Source organism: Lonchura striata, chromosome 1 (assembly GCF_046129695.1).
Source record: "Lonchura striata isolate bLonStr1 chromosome 1, bLonStr1.mat, whole genome shotgun sequence".
NCBI lineage: Eukaryota > Metazoa > Chordata > Aves > Passeriformes > Estrildidae > Lonchura > Lonchura striata.
The window spans coordinates 101,828,006-101,850,146 of record NC_134603.1 but is presented as its reverse complement, the minus strand read 5'-3'; the positions used below and the strand labels follow the sequence as shown (position 1 = coordinate 101,850,146).

General features: G+C 36.0%; 1 protein-coding gene across 4 annotated transcripts in view; it reads right to left on the bottom strand.

The window, feature by feature from the left end:
* The window catches only part of CDH12 (cadherin 12), a 521,432-nt gene that overhangs the window by 95,123 nt on the left and 404,168 nt on the right, over positions 1-22,141 (bottom strand). For all 4 annotated transcript variants that reach the window (XM_077786157.1, XM_021546413.3, XM_021546438.3 and 1 more), the window contains one exon: positions 20,608-20,902. In XM_077786157.1, coding sequence (XP_077642283.1) covers positions 20,608-20,902 — 295 coding nt within the window. The remainder of the gene's footprint in view (positions 1-20,607; positions 20,903-22,141) is intronic.

Sequence of the window (22,141 nt, the reverse complement as noted above, 5' to 3'; positions counted from 1 at the left end):
ACTGATTCTGATCCTAATGCTTCACTGTCTAGGGTTTACAACAGGGAAGAAAAATCTGGGTTCTGGTGGAGTCTCACTTGATACAGCCATGTACATGTCATGACTTGGCTCATGGCTTAGGACACAGTCCCAGCTACGGAGCTCCCTGGTCCCCTTCTGTGCGGCCCTCAGAAGAGCCACCATCAGCTCTGCCATCATAAGGCCATGCTTTTAAAACCACAAACCATAACACATATAATATATAATTAAGGTTATACCTTCTCCATGAGCCATTTCAGTTATGTTGCTTATACTTGTCTTTTCCTGGGTCTTCCAGGCTAGCATGTGTTTCTCGGAGTCTTCACTCCCCATCACCTCCGCTTTGCACAGCAGCAGGAACAGCTTCAGGGAGCTACCTGACTGTGTAACCCTCCAAAGCCCAGCTCTCAAACACTCCTGATCTTTGGCCTCCACCTGTCTTGTGGCTGGAGCCAGATGTGAATAAACACCTCTAGATATCTGTCTTTGGGGCTGACAACACATGTGGGCAGATGAATAAGGTCCTCTGTAAATGGGCAGTTCCCATTTCCTTAGCCAGAAAATCACTTACTTGATCTTACTTAAATCTTCTGCATTCTCTTTTCCCAGAGGTGAGCTGAATAGTGTAAAAAAAATCCATATGGGACTGCAAACATTAATGATGTTTTCACCTACAACAATGGCAAGATAAATTATGTTCTTGGGCACAAAAATATATTCCTCCTATTCTAATTTCTGTTAGAATTTAATGCAGTTTCTCAGTGTTATCACCTGGCTTTTAAAGGCTCAATGGGATTTTCAAGCAGAGGAAGATGATTTATCAACTTCTTCCTGGTAGCTTAATAAAACTGCACATTAGTGAAAGCCACTGTAGTAAATTTGAGGACAATTAGAGATCAGTAGTCCCAGCTTTGACTGTACAGTGCACCCATCCAATGTCATCAGGGTGATCAGAGCTCAACAGTCTAATGACAAGTACAAGAATGGATTAAGCCAGCTGGGATTGGAAGTGGAGAGATGAAATAGCAAGTGACCTGAACATGACCTAGTTCTGATTATTCTTTTGAAATACTCAAGGTGTGTGTTATAAAGGATGTAGTGTTAAACCTTTTCTAGAAGAAAAGAAACCCTATGCTGATACTTGTCACATAGAGAGTATAAAAATACTGGGAGATATCTATGCACAACCCTCAAAAATCCAGAAACATTTAATATTTTTGAAAATTTTAACTATGTTGAAAGATCTGCAATTACATTCCTCTTGCATACTGACATGGTGTGAACTCTACTGTTAAAATCATCTTGATATACACAAGAGTACCATGCAGTCCTCAAGCTGAGCTCAGATCCATTTGTTAGTGGCCAGCTGAATCCACACAGAAGTTTGCAATAGCTGTGTTACAAAAAATAATTGATCTTCAGTGAAAACTTTAGTTATAAACATTTAATATGTTAATAAATCTTTTCAAGGTTTTTCAATGTTTTTTCCCCACCTTGGGAACATAATCCTAAACACTTTTAATTTTGGATGTAGAAAAATAACTAAATAACTGAGGCTCATCTTAATCAAAGATATGTCTATATTTGTGCTGAACAATTTTACCACAATTATCTCTGAAATTTTAGTAAGAAAGGTCAAATTATTTGGGTTTCAAAATTTCAATCTTTGATTGTAATTTTTTTTATGTGGTTCTAATTTTTTAGGTCAGTGAACTCAGAAAAAAGCAGCTACCTGTACAGACTACTTTTATATCATAACTTTTTATTTACATGTCACTAAAAGAAATATTAAAATAAATATTAAAAGAAAGGTAAATGGTTTTTCCATGTATCTTTGGTTCCCCAATAAAATTAGGTACTGATGATTCTCCCGGGCAACAGCACATGTATTTCAAAACCTAAGCATAGTTTTCTGTAACAAGATAATTCTATGCCAGTGGGGTTTCCCAGACAAAAAATGGGAAAGAAAGGAAAATTAAATTTCTGCTCAGAAGTTAAAGATCTGCTTAATGAAAGAGACCAGTGGCAAAAAAAAATACATTGTGCATTACCAAGGTGTGACATGACGTTTCCTCTTCTACAAATGTAAAAGAAAGGCATGGTGAGCATCTTCTTAAAAACGGATCCCAACAAGTGTATGAAAAAAGAGCATCTTTAAAAATCATTAGTCTTTCCTAAGGCATCTGGCCAAAAAAGAAAAAAAAAACCCAAAAAAGAACAGCCCTGAATGTTGTATATCACCAGTGTACTAAAGAACAGGTGAGAAAATATGCCTTAAGATAAAACTCTCAGCTAATGTCCCACATTCTTGTTTTCCTGGTATTTTAAATTCTTCTAGCAGAATTTTCATCTGTATTTTTTATTTAGTGAGCATGTAATCAGTGTGGATCATCTGCTAGTCTACATACAGAATAGACACACTACACAAAAGTAGTTTAAAATCTGCATGCTTTATATCTATTTTAAAGTATTTCAATAAGCTTGAAATTAGGTTTAAGATTAAATGACACACAGTTTTGCAGATTTGAGGCATAAGATCTGTAGGAATCCTTGGGAATTTACTAAAAAGTAGAACTAATTTACAAAGAGAGTGGAAAAAAATTCAGAACTGATGTGAACATCTGTAGAAATCAAAGATCATGGGAATTCATCAGCCTAGTGAAAGATACAATTTTTATAACTTTTTCAATTGTATTTTCAGAATATACCGCTTTATGGAGTACTCACAAAATTCTCTGTACTGGAAAATTCCCATTCCTTCTAAAAATAAGACAAGATTTTTCAGAAAAAGGGGAATTTTTCTCCACTTACAGGTACATAACAAAAATGGTGTATTTGCTAATATGTCTCATGTGGAACTGGAAAAACAAAACATGAAACAGCAAACAAAATAAATAAACAGGATTAATATGGACCTGGGAGTTCTGGCTTGGCTTCATTTCTCATATTGCAGTACTACTTCATTGTCAGAAGGGAGTTCCTAAATGGAGATGAGAGATTAGGGGGAAAAAAACACTGAGGAAAGAATGAGGTTCTGAGTTCCCAGATACATAAATCTAAGAACTTGAATTTTCTATTTTTGCATGTGGAAATGAAGTTGTGGTTCTTGAACTCTGGGATTGTTTTACCTTAAAACTGAAATTCTGCCAGTTTTCCTTTTGAAGGAAAATACCTGAAAATTTTCATGGACAATATTAGCTAATCCCACTACACTTTTATTGTACAGTATTTGTTATTCTGTAAATTGGAATACAGTGCTAGCCGTGTGTAGTTCAGGCATCTTTGGAAAAAAAATACAACAACCAGGGGCCCCATTTTTTCCCCCACATTAGAGAAATAATTCAATATGTCAATTTATTTGTCTAGTTTGTATAAGAAAGACAGAGTGCAATATGGGTGACCATACAGTACAGATCAGATTGTAAAGGCATTTATCTTCTTGATAATAAAAATTAAGGTATTTCTAGTGATCAAAACTGTATTTTTTATTTTTTATCAGATAAACTTACAGCGATAAACTTAGCACAATGTGTGAAGAGAAAAGCAAGTGTGCATGAGCTGTGAAACTGACCCCAGTCACCAAGGATGGCTGCCATGGTCCTGTACATATATCTGCCAGTCACTACCTGAGGGAGCAGAAATGTGCTGGAGACAGATGTATGTGCAATATCAGAAATATTAACTCATTAAAATTAGCTCTAGGCTATATGAAAGAAAACACAGAAAACTGTTAATTTCTGCCTCATTATTTGAGTATTTAAAAGGCAACACTGAAAATCACCGCTCAGAAAGCCTGCAAGAAAGTCTCAGTCCACATCTACACAATCCTTACCAATGGCATATTCCCACTTCCCACCCTACTACAGAAATAGTGTGTGTTCAAAACTGTTGCTGTTGAGGCAGGACGGGAATGAGAAGATTAGATTCAGAAGGCTGTGAGAGTAAAACTCCGGCTTATTCAAATACACTGCTCTTTTATACAGAGCTTCGTGAGGACCAACTCCATTGGTCCTGAAGTGAAAACAACACACAGCATTGGTGCAAAGCGCTTGATGCACAATGATAGAACTTAACTAGAAACAATGTGAAAAACAAGAGACAAAAAGAATTATTTACATTCTTCTCCAGCTCTTTCCCAGGCTTCTGCCTGGCTAGAAACTCTTCAGTTTCTTTCTTTGACTGAATGTGAGACCCACATAAAACATCTCACTTTCCCAGATGTTTAGTCAGAGGACTTCTGTCAGCAGGAGCTCAGCACTGAAACTCACCTGCAGGAAGGTTTCCAGATGTCTTTTGCTGGGACTTCCCTTGGCTGCATCCTCACTGTCCTGAGTTCCCACTGCCACCCAGGCTGGCTTATTCTTCTCCCTTCCCTGTCATTTGAGTGTTCCCAAAAACTTACTTTGATCAAACAGTAGCAGTAGAAGTTATTCTCTCTTCATGGAGGGTTATCCCTGGGTAAACTGACAAATACCATGCCTGATCAGGACTTCCATTCATGAATCCTATTGGATTGCTCCATGGCCAAAATATCTTGGATAAGCACAGCCTTGGATTCATCTAAAATGTGAAGGAAAGCCTGACTGCAAGCTTTAAGAACGCAACTACTCAGCACACCACTTGGCATACATATTATTTAAAGAAAACATTAAAAGGTACTGAAGACAATGAGATCCAATAATTATATTTTAAAGTAAGTAATTGGGATTTATTACTGAAATAATTGAAGGATATATGGTAATATAATGCAGTTTCATTTCCTATCTCCATGGTCATTCCTTCAACATATTCTTCTGTTCCTTACTGATAACCCAAAATTCAGGTACATAACTGGTAATTGGAGAGCTCTGAGGAAAAATCTAAGCTCAAACTTTCTTTATCTGCCAAATTTCTTAATTGCTGTAAAATGTAAACAAAAGACATTTGTTTGCTTTCCTCTGCTGTCACTGCATTACGGACTGACAAATCTTTGTTACAAGACTTACAACAATTCTTCTTTGAGAAGACTTTCTCTTATTTGGGAGTTCTGAGCTATCACCTCTACAACATAACTTTCTCCAGATGTGATTCGAGTATATATATAGCTATAGCTATAGCTATATATATACTTTGCAAATATTTTACTGGTAGTCTGTTAGTTTAATAAAGAAATGTGTTGAAAAATTATGATTTCTTAATTAAAATACTTAGACTTTGGAAAAAAGTAATAAAATCAAGCAATGATGCTCAACTGTCTCTGTAGGAAAGGGTACAGCATAATTTTATAATTTTAATTTTAAGCCCTTGTATCCTATTTGAGGGCTTCTTTAGTGCCTCAATTTTATTTCAATGCATTATATTCTTTAAACAAGACACAGGACAAAAAATGACCCAAGACACAAATAAACTGTGACCATACCTAAATGCATAAATACAAGTATTGCAATATTTATATAGCAGAGCTAGGATACAGAAAATTCTAGTTAAGGGTGATACAAACAGGCCTAACTCTGTATTTCACACAGTTAAAATGATTAAGGTAGAAACTCTACAATTCTTTCCAGACAAGAGTTTAAATCATTTACTCATTAGAGTTATTCTGACCCTACTCTGTGATTATTCCCCCTGATTTGCACTTCTCTCTCTATTTTGATGATCAAAATCACTTGTCTCTGGAGATCAGATAAAAAGCAATGCTTAAGTTGGCACCACAGGCCAAGAAAAAAAAAAATCAGAATAATTAAGATCATTTAAATGGTTAAGGCAGAGCATATCTGACTTTTGTCTGGGCTGATGTGTAGCCTGACTCTTCTTAGGTAAGGATTCTATTGCAGAAATTTGCCTTTTTATTCCACTCTCCAACATTTTTATATTTATTCCTGAATTTTAAATGAGGTAAGCAAGCCTTGATAATCATAAAATTCTGCACTTGTGAAATACCAAAGCTAAAATTAAATGCACTTAAATATGGCCTAGATATCTTGCTTAACTCATAAAAACAGAGTTCTACATTTCAGAGGAAAATATTTGCTCAACATTTGTTGTGTTAACATTTTAGAGATGAATCTACATCTGTTAAAAATCAAATCCAGGCCTATATATTGACTGTATAAAATTTGATTTTATTCAGTATTCAAGGACTCTTGTCTTCTCTTTAAAATTTCTAGATAAAATGCAATCCAAGTTATTGATTTTTTCCAAAGATCAAGAGTAGTAAAAATTGCAAAAGAAAATTCTATTTTAATCCCAAATAAAACAAAAGAAAACAAAAACAAAAACAAAAACAAACCCCAAAAAAACCAAACAATCAAATCAAAAAAACCCCAAAAACCCAGATCCTAACTTTAAATAGTCCATCCACAGTCCTTGACCCATGCATAAAAACAGACATCATGGTTATCAACTCACTAAACTTTATTTAATGAGCATTAATATATTGTCCTATTATTCACCTGCTTTACTAACTTTTTACTGTCTTTTTTTTGTATTCATCAACATTTTTTCCCTGACACCTTCACAAACATATTTTAAAAGACAATATTTTTAAGGTAATTTCCCCCAGTTCACTCGCACACACATCCTGTCTGTTTTTTGTCAGTTCTGGTACCAAATAATCATTAAGAATCAAGCTCTGCAATGAATATTTCTTCTCAGTTTTCACCAACTTCAAGACTACATCTATAAAACAGAGATGTGGCATTGCATGGTGCTTTTATGCACAACAATACCGAGGGCATGAATCATAAAAATGAGCCACTGCAAAATGCAATAAGCCCAGATGCAGGTTTTTTCTCTTTGGTGTTATTTAGATACCTAACAAAGAGATCCATACAAGTGAGCTTATTAGTGAAAAGGTGCTGTAAGAAATACCAATGAGGAAAGCTATAACCTAGATTTCTTCTTTCTCAGAAATTATTTACTGGGGAAACAATTTTTTGTTATTTTTGTTATTACTCTTTTCTGTGTTAAAAGTTTAAAGCAACTTTATTGTGATAAAATGAAGAAGCAGATGATGTTGCCCCCATGACTGCTCAGTGGATACATAAACTACAGATTTTTTTTAAGTCACTCTCCTGTTATATGTTGGTTGAATGCTTATTTCCTATCTCCTAAGTGAATGCTCTCTCAAGAGCATCACTCTCGAAAAAAAAAGGAGGAAGCTGATCTGTTTTATGTAGGATCATTAAATATTTATCCAGCCCAAAAAAAGGGAGAAGGAAGAAAAACTACAAAGACTCTGGTGGTTAAAACCTAAGGAGGGGGTATTCAAAAAAAGGAAAGTATTAAAGCTGCATCGGCAGCATCTTGTGTGAGTTTTCTACCTACCTCACTGCAACATGAAAAACATGTAACCTCTCCTCCAGCCACATTTTGCATGGGATATAACTCTGAACTCTGAAAATGTCACTGACTGGCTTCCGAAAGAGAATTAGGTATATCTACTTTATGATTTCTGACAGTGCTTAGGCATTAATTGGCTTCTAGCTGCTCAGCAGTGTAAAGTTCAGATGCTTCTATGTGCAAGCAGACTGGGGACAGACTTAGATGACATTTTAGGTACCCATGGAAAAAAATATCATAGGATTTTTTTTTTTTTTTTTTTTTGCTGTTTCAGGCAGCTGCTAAGATATTTCATGTGGAATCAGACAAATAAATGCATGTGGGTGTCTACCCTCAATGGCAGACCCTCACTTACTGTAGGAGTGCTGAATTTGATTTGTGTCTGATCTGATTGGGGTTCAGAGACATTGCTCCAAGTATCTGTCCAAATTTCAAGGACATGTTGACTCATATTTATAATGTAGGTTAGCAAAAGTTAGATGTCTATAGATGGGGGATTCTCAGTATAGCTTGAGGAACTTAGTGGTACAGCTCAAGCTATTAAGAGATATTTGGGAGTCTAAAGACTAACTAGGGTTTTCAAAACCATTTATATGCCCTACATTTTGTCATATCAAGGGATAGAAAAATATCCACAAGATTCAAGTTACTTTTAAAAATCTGTCTTGAGAATGTGCTGATGAAAAGCTTCCATGAACAAGACCCTACAAAAGAGTCTAAAATCTCTACTGTAGATAAGAGCAGTACTGATGTGATGCACAAGTCAATAGTCAAATCATAGAATATATCTGCAGTGTGAGAGGTGCAGCCTCATGTAGTCTTTAATACAGGCAGTCTGAGCAACAGCAGCACTGGAAATGAACCATCAGGACATTCCTGCAAGGTAGCTGGTGAGTTAGTGTCCCAAAGTCTCTTGCACTATGCTGCCATAAAACCTGTCCTGTCATCACTGTTAGTGTCCCCTTGTGCTAACCAAAGTAAATCGATCACGGTGGCTAAAATATAAAGCATCCAGATTGCAGTGCAGGTATTACTGAGCTTCCACAACTTCATCTCTACAGCAAATCAGTAGGATGTGCTGGTGCAGTTCTTATCCCTTATCTTTCCTTTAAATCAGCTGTTCAAAGATCTCTTATTGCTGTGCAGTGGCCCAAAGAGAGGATTCCTTCTTTACAGTTTGCCACTTCAATTACTAGCTTCATATGGATTTTGGAATTTAAGGAGCTGATGCCTTGCTACAATCTTTTGATTCAGACAGACAATCTGACATCTTGGCACCTCTCAGGTCATTTATGTAAGATTTTCTTCAGAAGGAAAAGCTAGAATTTGCTTTTGCTTATTTCTTACAAAGAAAAGCTGATGTGGGATCTGATTATCCAACACTTTATGTTGCAACAATTCCTAGTACAGCAGTGTCAGAATCTGGGTTGTGTGAAATAAAAACAGCTGTATACATTTGTTCGCTTACTGCCTCTCCCTCCACAAATGTTGAGTCCCCTCCTGCCCCTTATTCCCTCACCAGTATTGCAAACAAAACTATCAGAAACAGTGCTTTAATATATCATAGTAAATCTATTTTTACAACTCAACCAGGGTAAGGCTTCCCCCCCCCCCTCCACTATTTTAGCAACTGGATGATCTTTGGAAGGCACACAGGATCATTCACTGTTTGAACAACAAGGTGCTATGTCTCACTGAATTATGCTCAGTGATTAATATTGATTTAGGACTTAAAACCTGTGAACAAAGGATTAATTCAGAATTGCACGGAAAAATCATGAAAGAATCAAGCATCTGTTGAAAACTGTCTGAAAGGGTTTGGTTTGTGTTCAGGCATAAGGTGATATGGAGTGAAAGCAGTAAAAGTGGATGAATTTGGAGTTACTGAACCAGAGAAGTAGCAAGTAGGGCTGATAATTTGAGCATCTGTGTCTGTATCATCTCCTGCAAGACCATAAATTGTAGGCTTGAGCACTTGAACTTGTCCTTCAGGCATCTTTCTCATCTGAATTCTCTCAAGGCTGTTGAAAATATTGATTACTGCTGCCTTATCGCTAAAAGGACAGCAAAGTAGCAGGGACTCAGAGGCAAGCAGCAAGTGATTGAGACATGAAAAGTTTTCCACATAGAACTTTAAAGATTTTATCTGTTTAATTTAGAAAGGAGACAAAAAGATGTGGCATGATAGAGATGCATTCAGTAGGTAGGACTATACTTACACCAACTGCTATTATACCTTTTATCCTCCAGACTAAAAGTCAAAAATGTTAAAAATAGGAAAAGAAATGTTTTGAATTACATGAGCAATTTAGGCAATGCACAGCCACTACACCTAACAAAATGAGGATTAGAAAACTATTTGACATGTATGCGAACCCAAACAACAATCTTTTTTAAGAGATAAAGAAGCAGTAAATTGTGCTTGGATAAAACTTAGTCCCAAATAGGTTGTGACATTATAATCTGCCTAAATGTGTATTTAACCTTCTCCCAGGCTCTAGTTCTGGAAATTTACAGATACAAGAAGATAGATAGATTTCTAAGGTGATGTTTCTACAAAATGAGAATCTTAGCTACATAATTATCTTATGTTTCAGATAAGCAGATCCTATAGATCAGAACAAATGATAAAATTGATGCTTGCTGTACTAACAGCAATAAACAAGATGGAAAATGAAAGATATTGAGGAGATGATCTCCAGCTGTAGGTTTCTTGACAAGATTTTTATTAGATTGTCTGTAAAGATTCATATTATACTTTTAACATTTAGAATATCTATTCCCAAGGCATCATGCCAGCCTCAGTGGGATAACTAGCAGTCAACAAAATATTGCCAGTGAAAAATCATCCATTGTCAACAATGTGTAATCAAGATGTGAATGGCTAGCTTCAATTACATCTCTGAGAGTACCAGCAACAACATTCTCCATCAATCCTGGTGCAGAATGGTGTGTCAGGTAATCCCTTGGTTGGAAGTCCTCTTGCCTACTCCTTGCTATTTCCTTGTTCCCTCAAGGCTGCTCCATAGGTGTTACTGTACAAGCTGGCTTGTACTGATAAATAAGAAGAATGCTGATATCTTGAATGCTTATGTATTAACACCCTTTAAGCTTTTTATGAAAATAAAAGAACTGTTCTGAGGTTTTGTTAACAGAAATAATAGCTGTCTTTTTAGCAGTGTCAACCTAAATCAAGTCGAAGGCAGTATTAAAGGTGTTGATTTCTCTCCAGTAGCTCTTGAAGTAAAAGCTGAACAGTCTATAAAGATTTTTCTCTTCCTCTGCTGTCATCCTTTACTTTCACACCTGCCTGAAGTCAGCTTCCCTTCTATTTCCAATCTTCGCCTCGCTAATCCTCAATGATCTCACCTTTATTGATGGCTTCTGCACAAAAGGTGCTCAGACATAACTGGCAAGTAAGGATGTCTAGACAGTGAAATTTTACTTTATTGTGATATTTCACATAGTTTTGGATTTTCACTTCATCCTGCATAATTCCAGAAAAAAAAAAATTGCACTCCAGAAAACAATACTGGCACTGCTGACTTTTTAGCCAAGAGAACAGTTTCTTTCATTTCCATTGAACTTCTTCATATTTAGTTAAAACCTGTTTAGCTTGCAAGCTGACTAGCTTGTCTGGAAAGTATGACAACCTGTCTTGTCATCTACTATATGGAAGAGAAATCAGGGAACAGGCAAACGCATCATGTTCCAAGCTTCAGAGAAAATACTGCCTTGCCTATGGGTTCCGAGCCAGCCAGTGCTTGACTTGTCAGGATAATATAAAGAATACTCCTCTACTAAGACAGGAACCACCTTTTTAATTTTCCAATCACCAGCTAACCTGTGGGATGACTCTCTAGGCAGCCATCTGGTTTTTCAGAAAAAAATTGAAGAGAATTATATGTTTGCACCTTTCAGTTGTACAAGAATTTAGCAAAATATCTCCTGTGGAAAGGCTTCAATCAGCTCTATCAGGATCTTTTTTGAGAAAAGGTTGGAGGGATGTCAGATTCCTGTTCCTGCAAGATCTGTAAAGCTTCCATAGTTGGGAAAAACTTACAGTGTATAGGACAGATATTGGACTGGATTGCCAATCTATGCTCTTCCTTTCTACAAACAAGGAGAACTGTTAAGTACCTAGCACTCATTAAATCCAAGGTCGGCAGACAGATACACCTACTAATTGGCTGACATTCCATTTAAAGATACTCTTGTATATGCTGTTCCTCAGTCTGCAGGTATTTTTAGACCACTGGTTTATGTAGATTTTCTTTTCCTAAGGTATTATTTTTATCTGCAGTGTCTTTGCTATAGACTTTAGGCCTTATGAGATTCTCTAAACAGAGAATAATTTGTTCTTAACAGTATGTTTGTGATCAGTGATTTTTCTCTTAGTTCTTGTTAAACCAGATTCTCGTGAACACTTTTCTTATCACTCCAGGCCTTCCTAGGATTACATCTAATTTGCTACACAGAGTTGTTTCTGCACACAGAATTAAAGCCTTTAATCATATTTGGTTTAGTGACTCCCATTTGCTTCGTAATCTTGAGACTATTTTGCATTCTCTTTTGCCCTCCTCTACGGCTGATGATGACTTGATTGATTCACACAATCCATCAGTGACTGAGTTGTTAGACTTGTAAGATTTCTTAGTACACAATATCTGTCATGTCTGCTTTTATTGTTTTGTTTTACTGCAGAGTAAAACACAAATATGGGTGACTAGAACACTAGATATGCACTCACTTTCCATGCAAAATATCCATTAAAATCCTTTTAAAAATTGGCTTGTTATTATTACCTGCAGTGTTTTTATGAGAAGATGGGTAGGACATGATTACTTTTCATAAATGAAGAGCTGCCTTGTGACAGTGAAACCTTTCACTTGTTTCTTCTCTGAAAATTTACAAATAGAACTGAGCACATAACAACAAAATAAGATCAGTGGCTGAAAAGAAACTTTAAACAAAATTTATATTCATAGCCATGCAGGCTATGCAGTAGCTTGAAAAGCAGCTTTTATAAAATGTATTTAATGTTTACAGTCACTCAGTGGATGAGAAGAGTAATACTTTTAAAATATGTTTAATGTTTAAAACCACTTGGTGGCCAAAAGAACAGCTCTTACTGAAAAGCTATTTAATGTCCAGAGTAATTTTATGGTAAGAAAAAACCAACTTCTTGTTAATTTTTATCATTTACAGCTGGTCTGTGGCTAATAAAACAACTATCAGTACAACATGCTTTATGTTTACAGGTATTAGGTGCCTGCATAAAAACAATTTCTACATTTTTTGATACTGCACTTAAATATGTCAATTTCTTTCCCTCATTAACTCTTTAATTAACAAAAAAATTAACACATAATCCCAACAATTCTAATACAATATATCTTGGATCTAAAGGTGTTTATGCAAACAGCAAGATTTCACTAATAATTATAAAGCTTCTCCTTATATACAAAAAGAACTAATACTCAATACCACTGAAACTACCAACAATATTTAGAATATAGATTTAGAACAAACCCAATAGCTTAATTTTAATAATTAAAGCATTACTTGGACACCTAAAAAAGTCTAGGTTGCATCAAAAGATATGTCTGATTAAATTTATTATTTGATTTTTGCTTCTGAGCTGCAGTACAGTTGGTGTGTGGAAACAGAGTGGTTTTTACTGCTGTGACGTGGGTTCTTAGCTTTGCCCACATACAGTTAAACACAATCCCATAGAGAATCAAAGAATGGGTAAGGTTGAAGGATCTGCAGGCTACACTCTTTCTAATGCACCCCAGGATACCTCTGGGATTCTTGGGTGGAAGGACACACTGCTGGCTCTTGGAGAGCTTTTTGTCCACCAGGGCTGCCTGGTCCTTCTCCACAGAGCTGCTTTCCAGCAGTTCACTCCCCAGCCTGTGCTGGTGCATGGGATTATTTTTCCCCAGGTACGGGACCCTGCACTTGCTTCTGTTGAATCTCAGAAAGTTCTCCTCTGCCCATCTCTCCAACCTGTTGGGGTCCCTCTGAGGGGCTGCACAACCCTCTGGGGTATCGTCCACGCCTCCCAGCTTTGTGCCATCAGTGAACTTGCTGGGGAAGCCTCTGCCCCTTCATCCAAGACAGTGGTGAAGAAATTAAACAATATTGAACCCAATATTGAACCTTGGTGGACACCACTAATAACAGGCCTCCAGCTAGGACCTGTGCCACTGATTACAACCCTCTGGAATCTGCCTTTCAGCCAGTTCTCAATCCACTTCACTGTCCACTTATCTAATTCCCATCTCCTGAGTTTGCCTTTGAGGATATCATGAGAAACAGTGCTGAAAGCCTTGCTGCAGTCATGGTAGAAAATATCCTTAGATATATGGCTTATATATAAATGAGGTAAGAATCAAATGCCTTTAAATGGTTTCAGCACTAATACTGACATTTTGGGACTATAAAAACAGCTAGCAGAAAACAGCCAACCAGTGTCTCTTTTTAACAGCCAAAACTACTCAGCTTTGCAGAGAATTTTGCTGTTCACATGTTTGTGTAGTCCTGTGTGTCTTTCATTTTACATAGATTGTCCCACCTCACAGCATTTGCCAAATGTCTTCGTTTTACTGACAATATCCAACACCAGAGTGCATGAAAGGAAACTCACAGTATGGCAACAACCATTACCCTTTAACTAATACAGTCTTGATTTTATGCACTATTTTCTCCCTCTCTTTTGATCTAATTTTTTTTCTGGCTACCTCATGCCACATAATTGAAGCTGTCTGGTTGCCCAGTGGTCCATCATAAAAAAACCAAATGCTTTCAAAAGCTTTCACTGCCTACTTGTAATATTCTGTCAATATCTCAGTGTTTGTTTTTTTTTAAATACGCTTTTTGTTTTACATTTTATGCAATGTCCTGTATAAAGGAAAAAGCACTCTGTGAGAAAAGGCTAAGCAGCCCTAACCTGCCTTCCCCTCTGCTCCTTCCTTAAAACTCACTTTCCTACAGAGCGGCAAAAAATGTTATTCTGATGATCAGTGCAGTAGATGTAGCTTTTCAAAATTAAAGCAAAAAGACAATCAGAAAGACAAGAGCTTAAAGAGACAAGAGTAATTTTAAAAAGTAGTTCTTAGTGGGAAACCACTAACCATCAATTGCAAAGTGTTATCTGCCACCTAACAGCCCCAGGAAAGAGTATGGAAAAACAATGATGGAACATGAATTTTTCTGAAACATAGTCTGAATGAACCAGGGCACCAGGTCTGACCCAAGTGATGGACAAAATTTGTACATTTGAATAAAATGTCAAATTAGAGGACATGTGGGTATGATCCTGTAAGGTCAAATTCAGTATGGTTTTGTGAAGGGAAGTTGCTCTTCACTAAACCTATTAAAACCATTGGATTAATCAGTGAATATATAGCTCAAGATTACTGGCATAGATTAAGAGTAGCTAAATTTCAAAAAAGTTCCTAAGCAAAGACTCTTAAAAAAAAAAAAAGAAAAAAAGGAAGTTTGAAATACAACAGCTTTTCCTTATATAATCCAAATAAAAAGAGATCTAAAACAGTAGGAATAAATTGCCAGTCTTTATATGAGAGAGGGGTTGCCACTGGCATCTTTCTTGGATCTGAACTCATAGGTTGCCAGTAAAAGAGAATATATGAACAGGTGACAGCTTGACAAAATGAAAGCTTTGCTGCAAAATGCTACAGGGGAATCTTAACATAGCATGAAACTGAGAAAATGGAACTTCACATGGAGAAACACAAAGATGCTTCAGAAAAAGTAACTTATCAGTACTTCTCCAGAGGTAGGTTGTAGCTCCATCACCTATTAACTCTTGATCTTGGGATCACTATGGAAAATCCTCCAAAGTTTTCTTCTCAATGATCAACAGCAGACAAAAAAAAAAAAAAAAAAAAAAAAAAAAGAAAAAAAAAAATCAATGGGAAAAATTCAACAAGGAAACTGGATAAAAATAAAACATATTCAAAATGTTTGTATCTTGAATATGACATCCAACTCCCCTCATTTTCTCTAAGGACTTGGTAACACCAGAAAAAAAAAAAAAATGAGACCAGACTGGAGCTGGAGGGGCTGCAGACAATGGCTGCAGACAGATTATGCTGTCAGTTATCTGTCCATGAGCATGCATAATACCATTCAAAAGTATCTCTGGTCTCAATAGATTCCCAAAGTAATATCTTCTGCAACAGCCTGGGTAAGCTTTTGGAAACCCTTAAAAATATATTGCCAACAGCTAGGAATCTATATCAAAGGCAGGCTCATTCAGCATTTTCTCCAATGCCTTATAGTCCTTCCTTCTCCAGCCCCTGCTGACTGTAAACTTCAGGCTAAACTCAGGCACACAGTGCTAAACTGAACCAAACTAGAGTGTGGAATGTTACCCACCACTTCACCAGGTTAGTTTTCTACATATTGTAATCGTTGCACATGTAACTACATAGATGGATATATTAAACCTATGTTCCATTTGTGGATGTATATATATGATCCATCGTCAGTGTTCAAATATAAGCCAGTGCTTAAATAAAACCAATTAAGTATTCACTCCAGAAGGAAAACTGCCAGAAAATTTATAGAGACTATTTTCACACTGGCAGTACCATGGGAAGCAAATCCATAACGCTCTTCAGGTAGCTTCTTCGCACCACTGAGGAACACAATAAAAATAACCTCATACCAACTTTCTATTATCATTGAACATTTTAGTCTGCCACAGTGATCTGAGTTTGTAGAGTCCCACTTAATCAATAAAGAGTTGATGTACTGGAAAAGTATGAAATTAAACTGTGTAGGAAAGAACATATGGTATCTGTATATTATGGAATTGATGGGTTTAGTACAGCCATAGCTGGTCTATGTATAAGCATAGAGGAATAATACAAAGACCTTAGAAAACAATTAGGAGACTAATTTGCTGTTAAAATCAGCATATTCCCTGAAAGAAATGTGTGCGAAAGCAAATGTATTTCTGTGCACATTTTTATGTACAAATATATGAAAATATATAATAATATCTTTCCTTGAATGTGTGCTTAATGCTGCTATGCCCCCATTCTCAGTCATCTGGATTGATAGCTCTAATAAGGAGATAACCTTGGTTTAAACTCAGCTATATTTGCATGCTTACGTCAACTATATTGCAACAGAAGCTGGCACAGCTGCCAGAAGCAACAACACAGTTGATTAAACTATACTTAAGGAGAACATGTTTTGCTAATGCAAACTTACAAATGGAGATATTAGGGCACCCTTTTGAGTTCTTATAGATAAATTCCCTTTTCTAGTTCATGTTACATTTTGGAACTTATAGTAAATCAAGAAAATATTTTCAAATAAGATATTGATAAAACCAATTCAATATCATAAAAAAAACCAAAATAAACAACCCTCCCCCCCCATCCCAACCAACATTAGGAGTTCAGTTCTTAAGCTTTTATAAGTCTCTTATGAGGCATAAGGTAACAGCATTGCAATCTATGTTCTTAAAATATTGTTCTGCATTGTAATCTGACTCCATCTGCTGAGTTTTTCTGCAGGGAATACCAAATAGTTTTTAACATCACTTTCAAGAATAACAAATAATAAACAAAATATTTTTCAAATATTCCTTTAAAAAATAAAATCTTCACCATAAAGTATTCTGCACTCCATTTATCATGTGAGCAAAACAATGTCAATTTTGGAGGCACTGATATCCTTCCACTACAGTGTGGAAGCTGTGCCCACTTTGATACTATCAGAAGCACTGGAAATCACAGATGGGTACAGCAGCCTGCATGTTACAATAGCTGGTAACCCAAGGGGCTTTTCAAGAGAAGATCTTTCTTGTTTATGGCTGTGATTGACTTTCCTCTACATCATACAAGAAGAGATTACACTGCATATATGGAAAGAGCAAGGCTGGCTGTCCATTCAAACTTAGGCATGAAAGAGATTTGCATACAAGGTTACTTGTATTGGGTAAAAGTCATTCTAATTTTTTTCCTTAAGAGCATATGAAGGAATTTGGCTCCTGGTAAGGAAGGCATCACTAAGTAAAAATAGCAGTCCTAAAACTATCTCTTCAGAAAAAAAAAAAAAAATATATATATATATATATATATATTCAGTACCACTATCTTTTTTAATAAGTGATATTGATTAAAAGGAAAAACAAACCAACACTAGAGTACAGAAACTGCAGAAGAAAATTCAATCTGCCCTCAAAGTAAATTTGAAGGGAAAAAGTAAACTTACACCTACAACATGCATGGAAAGTAACAAAAGTTCTAAGAAAATCTACTGTGAAAAACACAGCTATGATAGATTTATCTAAGTAATACCTCTGTGCAGAAAACCAGAACTTGAGAATGCCACAAATTTTATTTTTTTTGCACTTTTTCAGTAAAAAATTACCAAGAGCCAGTTGATGTATAATTTTACAACAACACTGCAGCTGCAACCTTGATTTCAGAGGTGAATGCAGTGGCATTATTTCAGCCATCCCAGATTCAGCAATAGCAATTATTAGGAAGACTAGAGACATTACAAAACTGAGAACCATGTAGCCATGACAATTTCTAGAAAGTACCATTACTAATAATATTGACAATAACCTCATGCTAAAGTAACAAACTGGGTGAATCTTTGCATGCAAACATCGTGAAACAATAAAAGACTGCAAGTCACTAGTCACAAAAGCTTGTCAGGCTCACATAAGAGGCTAGTAAGGGTTAAAAATGTAGTGTTCATTGAATTTCCCACCATTTCCCAAGAAATATGTGCATGAGTGCAGTTTATAATCAATACTGCTGTAAAACTATAGTAAGTGAAATTTGGAACATTTGGTATTTAAAAAGTGGCAACTAGAAAATGAAAAACGTAAAAAAAAAAAAAAAAAAAAAAAAAGAGAGAGAGGAAGAGTTTATCTGGGATTTTTCCTAAGCCAAGACAACCATATGTTTCACCAGCTGAAAAATCAAAGTGATTTTCAATGTCAGCCTCAGGCACTGGTAAGTCTAAGCATCTCTAAAGGTGTAACTAAATGGTACTGATGATAGAAAGGAGTAGTTTTAGATCCTGTGAGAAATCTGTGCTTGCATAAGGAAAGAAAAAGAGATATGAAAGAACAAGAAAATAGCAAGACCTACATCAGAGAAGGCACAATCTCCTGGCACACTACAGAGCATTTCTGGATATTTTTTGCAGCAAGACAATCTAACAGCAAAAATTCTTATCTTCTTTAGTAGCCACTAATTGAAGTTTAGGTTCCATTTAGGGAACTCTTTTCTTGCCTTGCCTTTTCTAACCAATTTTCATCCATCTTTTATTTTTTTTATAGAGGAACAGATATAGTGAATGTGACCAAATAAAGAGAAGACCAAGAAGATCTATTTTTGGCATGGCATCTACTTCTGTTTTTCTAAAGGAGAATAAATTTAAAAGCATTTATTTTAAAATGATGTATGCATGCCACAGCATGCTCACTGTATCTCATTTACATTTACTCCTCATCCATGTAAAAGCCACCAATGTATGGCACATCTTGAAGAGTATTTCATATGAAGTAAAATCTCTTAATCTTCTGCTTAACACACATATTTAGGAAAATAACTAAGAAATATGGAGGAGAACAACAGAGTAAGGGAAAAAATGTAGGCACTGTGTTCTGCTGTACTAACCATCACAGATTTTAATTTCTTCTTTCTGAGAAGGTTTTAAACACAATTTCACTACCAACCATACATTCACTGGTGAGAAATGTTATTCTGAATTTCCCAGGTGTCAAAATGTAAGAAATGGTTTTCATCTATACATGATACAGTAAGTAATATTATTATGCATCTCATTATATAGTGCACCTATATTGTGAATCTACAGACAGGGTCCTGTAGGTGACTGTAGTGAATGTCTAAACTTCTGTAAGATTAACATGATCATTTCTACATGTCTACTCATATCACATTTTATTCCATTCTACTTCATTCTACTCCTCCTTATCACAAAATTTAAAATAATACCTCATTAATTCTATGTAGCAGCTTGTGTAGATAGCTAGTTGCCTCCCAGAATGACTTTAAAAGTATCAACATCTGAGGTGCATAGCTGAAGGGAAGCAGAATCCCTCTGTCACTTCAAAGTCAGAAAACTTCCAAAACTGTTAACAACTGCCAGGAGTATTAAATGGTTGGTACAGGCTTGTGAAGTACTGGGAAAATACAGTTTAGGAAAGAGAAGGGCAATAAGCTGGAACTAGCACTGGGAAGTTAAATGACTCCCAGCCCAGAGCAAATTAATTTCTGGTGCCTGCAGGGAAACCCAAAATGCCATCTGGCAGTAGGACACAAGCGCTGTGCTTATGTTGCAAACACACTGCTCAGGACCACTGCAGAATCAGCCATCAGGAAGAGACCAAAAGGGCCCATTTAGCCCATTCTCCTGCTCCAAAGCAGGATCAATGCTCTTCATGTCATTCCTGGCATAGATCACGTTGTGAAAATTCTTCAAGCAAAAAACTATTCCAGTACTTCAATATCATTACTGCAGTCCACCTTTCTCTGAAAAGAAAATTACTCTGTCCTCTGTACACGATGTTTTTGAAAACTTACCATGTTCCCAGGCAATTTTTTTTTCTTTTGTTCTTTTTTTTTTAGCTTAAGAGTCTAAAGATTTTTCTGGACATTAGGTTTTTGATAACTTGAGCCACTCTTGCAGACTCTCATTCTTGCATTGTGACCAAGCCAAGGGCAATAGTTACTTTGAACATGCAGAGTAACAGCACTTAAAAAAAGAATTGCCCCCTAATGTATAATTAGGAGATCATGCAAATGCTGTAGGAGTTTAAGAGTCACAAAGACAAAACCAGTTAAATGGCAAGATGCTCTACAGTAAACAGGCTATCTAATTTTGTCGAGCAAACAGCAAATGCAAACTAGGAAGAGAGGGGAATGCACCACATCATGTGACATAATAGGTTTGTGGTTAGAGAACCCCAGGACCATAGCATACCTTCCTCGAATATCTTTTTTTTTAACTCATCCTACCCTGCAGATTCTCATATTGCAGGAAAATAAGTTTCTGAATAAGGAAACAAAGCTAAAAACAAAACTGTAATCTATGTATATCTAGGCACAGAATATTAGAAGCATTTCTAATAATGAGTTTCAGAGGTTGTTTTTTTCATATCATCCCTCTCTCAGCAAGAAAAGTACACTGAAATAATTAAGTAATATGCAATTAGTTATCAAGCATTTATAGCTTCTTACTCACCCACTGGAGACATTTCTGGGACACTGGCAATATAAGGCCCATCCAGAAACTTTGGCTCATTATCATTAATGTCCTGCACTTTGATGATGAACTCTGATTCAGGCTCTAGTGGTTTCTTGGTGTCAACATCCACAGCCTGAGCCCGGAGTGTGTAGAAAGGTTTTTCTTCTCGATCTAGGCTCCTTATGGCATGGATGTCTCCTGTAGTCTCATCAATGGTAAAAACTGTGCCAGCACCATCTCCTGAAAGGGTATATTTAACAGTGCCGACTCCCTTGTCCAAGTCAGAGTGAAGCTGGAGAAGAAAATCAAAAGAGAGGACAAAAATATTAACAGCTTTTCTTAGGCTAGATGGCAATTTTTTTTTTTTTTTAATGTAATAAAAGACTTTGGAGGAACCAATTTCTTAAGTCTCCAAGTGCATGGAAAAAATGTGGGTAGTATGTTATGCAAGACTTTTACTCCTATCTAGTACAGCACAGACTTGCTGCAGTTCAGTAACTAAAACTGCAGTGAAACCGGGCTTCACATTTGTTATAAACTGAAATTTAAGACCAAGGACATAAAACCAGCCATAGTCACATCAAAAAAATGTGAAATGACATGAGAGAGTGTCAAAAGCTTTCACAGACATTTGGCTTTCAGAGAAGAAAAAGGGAAATATTTAATTATTGCAAGAGCTTGATGGCATCTGAAACTCAAAGTCAAACTTGGTTAAAAAAAGAAAATATACACCTCATGATTACAGTAAATGCTAAACAGAACTAAAAATACTGCCTTTTACACAAATATTTGATCTCTTACTTTGGTCTTTTCTGAGATAATCACACTACAGACTATGAATCTGGGAGTTTATTGCTCATTTTGAAAGTACAGAACTCAATATTTTCTGCCTTAAATACCAAGATACACATTTTTCTGGCTATTACTCTGATGAAGCTCTAATTAGAATTTTAAAAGAAAATTAAAAAAAAAAAAAAAACTTGGATTCAACTTCTTGGATCTTTTCACCCATTTAATCAGTGTCTATCCTACAATAAAGTGGACTTAAATATTATTTTAAATACAGGATTCTTTTAAATCCAAATACAGTATGATGAACTTCTTTCTCAGATGCCTTTACCTGTTCCATACTCATCCTTTAAATGCATCTAAAAGCATTAAAAAGATCCACAAGGTTACATCACTGATGCTGAAATAGTCTTTAAAATATTCCTCCACTTTTCCCATCTAGTGAGGACTTGAAAGATCTTCTATAATGGCCACCGGTCAGGATGGAGTTTTCAAGAGTGAATTCTTTTAAGCTGAATTGGAAAGCGATTATGGATATAGACATTATTTACATGATGTACTGCCCAAGGTGAAACACAATAGAGGAAACATGGGACATGAAAGGAGATTATGTAGAAAATGAATTACTGAGAAATGGTTTTGGTAATGGGGCAAGAAGCTATGCTATGGAAAAGGAGTTAAAGGCAATTACTAACATTTATAGCTATTGACTTGAAATTGAAAATAGGTCCTTGTAACTGTG